The sequence below is a fragment of the Apus apus genome, unplaced genomic scaffold, assembly GCF_020740795.1.
Source record: "Apus apus isolate bApuApu2 unplaced genomic scaffold, bApuApu2.pri.cur manual_scaffold_66_ctg1, whole genome shotgun sequence".
NCBI lineage: Eukaryota > Metazoa > Chordata > Aves > Apodiformes > Apodidae > Apus > Apus apus.
Window position 1 is genome coordinate 2,249 of NW_026248864.1, and position 6,572 is coordinate 8,820.

General features: G+C 53.5%; 1 protein-coding gene across 1 annotated transcript; it reads right to left on the reverse strand.

The window, feature by feature from the left end:
• Positions 1–1,540: 1,540 nt before the first annotated feature.
• On the reverse strand, positions 1,541–2,506 carry LOC127396306 (olfactory receptor 14J1-like). The gene has a single exon (XM_051643933.1). It carries the CDS (start codon positions 2,504–2,506, stop codon positions 1,541–1,543), a length of 966 nt encoding a protein of 321 aa, XP_051499893.1.
• Positions 2,507–6,572: the final 4,066 nt, after the last annotated feature.

The window sequence follows — 6,572 nt, forward strand, 5'->3', positions numbered from 1 at the left end:
TCTGTACACACCACAGATGTAGGAAAGAGTACCAACAATGTGATGAGCAAAGATGCTGGTGTCCACAGTCACAGAGCTGGCCATCAGCTGGGGCAGTATGGTGGATCTGTAGAAGGTCTTCAGGGAAGAAAATTGTGCCAAGAAGAAGCTCATGGAGGTGTAAAGATGCTGGTTTGCCACCACTAGCATGATGATGAGAGTTTTCCCAAGCACAAACATCACACAGGTCATGAGAGACAGAGGAGGAAGAGATTTATCTAGGAGCTGGGAACATTCCTGTTCTGGTTTGGTGGGGTGTTTTGGTAGTGCGGGAAGGGGCCCAAGGGTGGCTCTGGCAAGAAGCTGAGAAGCTCCCCCTGCTCCAAACCCAGCCAAGGAGCCATTAGAGGGACAATAGAAAGAACTGAGATAACATCTGAGAAGCACTTAAGGAGGAAGAGCTGTGCTGGAGAGGGAGAGCAATGCTGGTGGATGGTGAGGAAGAAGGGGAAGAGGGTGCCCAAGCAGAAGTTTCCCTGCAACCCATGGGGAGAGGGCAGCTTTCCCCCTGCAGTCATGGAGGAACATGGTGGAACATTCCCTGAAGGCCCCAGGGGGGGGTGAACTTGGCCAGCAGACTTGGATTTTGTGGCCAGTGGAATTGCTGCCTGTGGACTCTGATTATGCAGCTGTGACTCTGTGGGAAGCCCAGGCTGGAGCAGCTCCGGACCTCGTGGGAAGGACTTGTGAAGGAGAGGTTGGTGGAGGACTCTCTCCCATGGGAGGGACCCCGTGGGGAAGCAGGGAAGGAGGAAGGAGCAGCAGGAACCACCAGCCTGTGAAGTGACTCTAAACCCCATCCCCCTGTGCTGCTGGGGGGAAGGAGGGAGAGAAACCGGGAGCAAAGGGATTTGGGCCTGGGAAGAAGGGAGGGGTGGGGTAACATATGCAAGCCCTGCTCTGTGTGTGTCCGTGTCCTGGGTGTGTTTGATTAGTGTGAAATCAAATTATTATTTTTTTCCCCAAGATGAGTCTGTTTTGCCCAGGACCTTAATTGGTGAAGAACCCTCCTTGTCCTTTGTTTCAACCCATGAGCTTTGTTCTCCTCATCCCAGAGTGTGTGTGAGGGGAGAGATGAGTGAGCGGCCATGGGGCTGTTCCTTTGTTGTCGTGTTGGGCCCAAACCAGGACAATTGCCCATTCCATGTATCAGGGACTCCATGACTGTCCCATTTTGCTATCCCAAGGAAGCTTTTGGGTCCATCTTTTGCCCTCTAACTTGGCAGGGAACCAGAGCCGAAAGGCATTTTTCAGTTTTAGTTGCTTGGGTCTTAGATAGACAAGTCAGTGCAAGATACTTAATTGTTGAGGCAGAAAAGGAGTATAGCTCCTTATTTACACTGTTGTTGGGTCACAATAGTGAGGAAGGTAATGATGCAGAAGTGAGTGTCCACATTTCTTTGTGGAGAGTATTATCAAAAGTAAGCAATCCAGAAAATAAAAAGCTCACCCAAAAACAATGACAACAACAAAAGATGAAAAAAGCAGGGCCTGTAATGAGTTATAAGTCAAATGTTGAGGAAGATGGACACACTAGAAATTCAGGAAAACATTTGGTAATGAGTTTCCACACCGCTTCCTTCAACTCCTTGTTCCTCATGCTGTAGATGAAGGGGTTCAGTGCTGGAGGCACCACTGAGTACAGAACTGCCAGCACCAGGTCCAGGGATGGGGAGGAGATGGAGGGGGGCTTCAGGTCGGCAAAGATGCCAGTGCTGGTGACCAGGGAGACCACGGCCAGGTGAGGGAGGCAGGTGGAAAAGGCTTTGTGCCTTCCCTGCTGAGAGGGGATCCTCAGCACAGCCCTGAAGATCTGCACATAGGACACCACCATGAAGACAAAACAGCCAAATGCTAAGGAGACACTAAACACAACAAGCCCAAGTTCCCTGAGGTAGGAGTGTGAGCAGGAGAGCTTGAGGATCTGGGGGATTTCACAGAAGAACTGTCCCAGGGCATTGCCCTGGCAGAGGGGCAGTGAAAATGTACTGGCTGTGAGCAGCAGAGCATTGAGAAACCCAGAGGCCCAGGCAGCTGCTGCCATGTGGACACAAGCTCTGCTGCCCAGGAGGGTCCCGTAGTGCAGGGGTCTGCAGATGGCCACGTAGCGGTCATAGCACATGATGGTGAGAAGGGACCACTCTGCTCCAAAGAAGAAAAAAAAGAACAAGAGCTGTGCAGCACATGCTGAGTAGGAGATGGCCGTGGTGTCCCAGAGGGAATTGGCCATGGCTTTGGGGAGGGTGGTGGAGATGCAGCCCAGGTCGAGGAGGGAGAGGTTGAGCAGGAAGAAGTACATGGGGGTGTGGAGGTGGTGGTCCCAGGCGATGGTGGTGATGATGAGGCCGTTGCCCAGGAGGGCAGCCAGGTAGATGCCCAGGAAGAGCCAGAAGTGCAGGAGCTGCAGCTCCCGCCTGTCTGCGAATGCCAGGAGGAGGAACTGGCTGATGGAGCTGCTGTTGGACATCCCAGCCCTTTCCTCAGGACCTGCTGCCAGAGGAGGAAAGCACACTCACAAGTCAGGACAGCCCTGAGCAAATCTCTTCCCATTCCCTCACTTCGTACCCCAGCTCCCCGGCTGGAGCTCTGGTCTGTGCTCACCAAGTGTGCTGTGAGAAGTCCAGCTGCCAAAAGAGCTTTTCCTGCTCCACAGGAGGGGGAACATGGGAAAGAGGATGAGAAGCTGCTGAGTAGGTGACTCAGACTGAGATCCCAGTGCCTTGGAGCCAGGAGCTCTGCTGTGGAGCAGAGGAGACCAAGGGCTTGCTGCGGGGAAGGGACCTGACTGCAGCTGCTCCTGCTGGAAGCTGTCCCCACCTCTCCTCCCTGGCCCTGCTCACAGCCCCATCCCACCCAGCCTGTGCTCAGCTCTGCCCTGCAGAGCCCTCCTGGCAGCAGGACCCTGCCCAGGGGCAGCTCTGTGCTGGCCACTCCTGAAGAGGAGACCAGATCAGCCCTGGGGAGAGCACAGAGCTGAGGGCAGTGCTTCCTGCAGGCAGAGGAAAGGCTGAAGGCACTTTCTCAGGGGCCTTGACAAACCTGCTCCTCCCTCCCTGCAAAGCTGCAGGAGTCTGGGTCTCCTGTCCAAGCCAGCAGCTCCAGGACTGGTTCCTCCCCCCGCACAGAGGGGCATGCAAAGAGACACTCACCATGCCCAGGGCTGTGAAGATGTCTCCTTCAGCAGCTCTCAGCCCTCCTGCCCCTCCTGCCTGCCTTTATCCTCTCTCCCTGCCTGGCTCCTCTCCCCTGCTGCCTGCAGGCAGTGCCCTCAGCCCCTGCTGGGGCTCCTCTCCACAAGGCAGGCTCAGCTGCACACTCCCAACTTTCTGCAGCATTAATGGGTCCCAGGGAGGACCATTACCAGGAAAGGCTGCACAGGGGCTGCTTAGAGCAGGAACCTGGAAGCACTCATGGCAGGCAGGGAAAGGCCATGGCAAGGTGGCTCTGATGAGCAGTGAAGCTGAAGAAACCTCTGCAGAAGCCAGAGTCAGGTGCAAACTCCAGAGTTTCTGGCAGTGTGAAGGGTCCCACTGAGGGACATCCCTGACAAAGCTGCCTGGGCTCTGGTGAGAGCAGGAACCTGGAGGCCCTGCTGACAGGCAGGCAAAGGCAAGGACAAGATGGCTCTGAGCTGGAGTCAGCCTGGCTGGGGGAGATGATTCCAAGGTGCAAGCCCTGACCCAGAGGCCCTGGGAGAAGAGATCCTGCCCCTCACACGTTGCTCAGGGCTCTGCCCGGGCACTGGGATGTGGGGATGTGCAGTGCCTGGAGCAGGACTAGGAGACACTCTTTCTCAGGCTCACAGGTGTGATGAGGAGCCCATGGAGTCCTGCTGCTCTCATGAGAAGGTGTCTCCTCGTAGGCAGCAGCTGCAGAGAGAAGCTCCACAGCCCAGGAGATCAAGACCTGGGCTGGGGGCTCTCAGCCATGGCTGTGCCCCCAGCTGTCCCCACCACAGGCTGTCCTACAGTGTCTGACTCCTGCAGCTCTTTCCCTGCAGGCTGTGGACATCCCCCTGCTTCCCAAACTGGCCACCCATGGTGATGTCATGGCCATACATCCCATTTAAGGCTCTACTGCCCCATTGTGATGTCATGGCCATACATTCCATACAAGGCCATATGAAGTACTGAGGCCTGAACCAAAGAGCACCTCTAGAGGAATCTCACAACCCAGCACTACATATAGATGTATATTTTTATGACAATCTCTAACTATCAGGTGCAACACTTACTGTGTCTCTGTAACCAGCAGACAGATCTCTCTTTATTTAGAGGCACGCTGCAAGGCCATGAAACCAGACATCTGGCCTTGGGGAGACAGATGTGGTTCAAGCCAAAATAGAGAGAGATACCACCCACCCACCCCCCTTTGGCACAGCCAGTCACTAGACTGGTTTTGAAAGGAGTCCCATTGTCTGACTCGGTCTTCCTGGAAGGACCATCTCCTTCATTCCTTCTATTTAGCGGCCCTTGGACACATGTCAGGAGAACAGCAGTGGGTTTATTGTCTCAGGTTCTCATGTCCTCTTTATGAGATCACACTAGAGAGACCACAGGTGGCATCCAAGTGGGTCCTGCCTCTCTTGCTGCTGTCTCCTAGCAGGACGTGTCCCCTTCATGGCTGCAGCACCAGCCTTCCCATCTCTCAGGCATCTTATTCCTTCCCTCAGTCATTTCTTCCATGGCTGAGGTGTGGAACTGATGGGGATCAGAGATCATGTCTCCATACTGTCGTGCTTTGAAAGCCACTTCACTCACAGCTGGTCTTTTTTAGTCATCAAATCATCCCCTGAAGGAGAACATCTGGGCATGTGCTGCTGGCACAGCCTGCACAGACCTCTGGAGCATTTGTGTGTGGCACAGAAGGTCACCAGGATCTGTAACCCCTTGTTATCATAGATCACCTCAGGCACAGCCAGTTCTCTCAGACACGTGATGTCTCTCTCAAGAGTGGCTGTTCTGCTTCGGCGCCAGTCAATGTCACCCTTGTGGGGGTATCTCTGCCTCACAGCTGAAAGAAGTTGGTTCCACAGGCTGGGAGTTCCTGCCTTACTCCCAAGTGCTCTATCAATGCCAGCATCTCTGGCCAGGGATCCCAACTGCCTGCCTTCTCTTTCGTCCATGTCAGAGATTTCAGCCCCACTGTCAAAGCAGCAGAGCAACCAAGGCAGAAGGGGCTCACCTTCATGGAGGGTCAAGTCCTTTCTCATGAGGTGCAGTTCCTTTAGAGAGAAAGGTTGGACAAGGTCATCGTTGTCATCTGCTTGAGAAGGGCCTGCTCCTCCATCTGCTGGAGAAGAATCTTCTCCATCACTCTCCTCCTGGTCCTGTGGAAGCTGTGGAGGTTTCAGACAGGGATGAGCTCTGGGACCAGTTGTCTTTGCCTTTCCCTTGATGACAGGATGAACCTTTACTCACTGGATGGAGGGCGAGTGGCCTTGGTCTTTGCAGCAGCAGCAGTGGTGGCAGCAGCCTTGCCTGGGGGGGAGTGGCAGTGAGGGGAACAATATCTTGCTCTACCATCCACAGAACATTCTAAACATTCAGCAGAAGCATCCCTACTGAAACCTGCCATTCAGATCCAGAGCTGGGAGATTCAGCCCGAGACAAAACGCAGAGGTAAAGCTGACCCTGCCATTACCAACATGGACCTTTCTGTTCACATCAAAGCCCTTACTACACACTGCCACCCTACAGATCAGTATCAAAACCCCTGTGAGCACTCAATATCTTCTCACAGGAGAGATGATGGCTTTGGCTACAGTCTTATAAATAAAAAACAATCACATACATGAACCAATCACATCTACATAAAAGAATCAGCAGAGCAGCTCCACAGAGCAGGATGATCCCAGCTGCACACCACATGTACAACTGCATCTTGGGAAACAGCTGCAGCAGAAACTTTGCAGGAAGTGTCTGTTCAGTTTTTCACCCGTCAGTAGATTCAGCAGAAGTGCAGCCCATTGCTACCTGAGGGATTCCTGCCATCAGAGCTGCAATCTTCAACATTCACCAATGACTTTTGAGCCTGGGCTAAAGATTCAGCCCCACGTCTGGCACCAATAATTGCTGTCACGGTTTGACTCAGGATGGGAATAGAAATGGCCTTTGTCTAGACAGTCTGCACCTGGAAGGACAGCTTTAGAAAGGGCCATTGTCTCATGACCACCAGGCAAAATTTTGTGTTGAGGCTCTGGACTTGGTTTCTTCCTTGTCCCTTCTTGGGGTAGCCAGGAGGTGTTGCACAGTTTTCCTACAGTTGGTGTTGCTCATCCTCCCACCCACTGCCCCCAAGAAGAGTCCTGACCCACAAGTGAGGGGTAGGATCTGCCTTCCTATTGCCTGGGGCTCAGAGTTTGGCCTCACTGCTTCATAGAATAAATAAAGACACTAAGAATTTTTAGCTTCAGAGCCACCTGCACAGGGATTTTCCTCCCTGCAATCACAGCCTCCAATTACCTGCTCTAACGAGTCCCTGGGGAAGTTTTGGCAGCAATAGCCCTCAGTGGGGCCAATCACTGCTTCAAG

What these genes read in the sequence shown, in the direction of transcription:
- LOC127396306 (XM_051643933.1), bottom strand. Translation starts at nt 2,506, where the DNA reads ATGTCCAACAGCAGCTCCATCAGCCAGTTCCTCCTCCTGGCATTCGCA.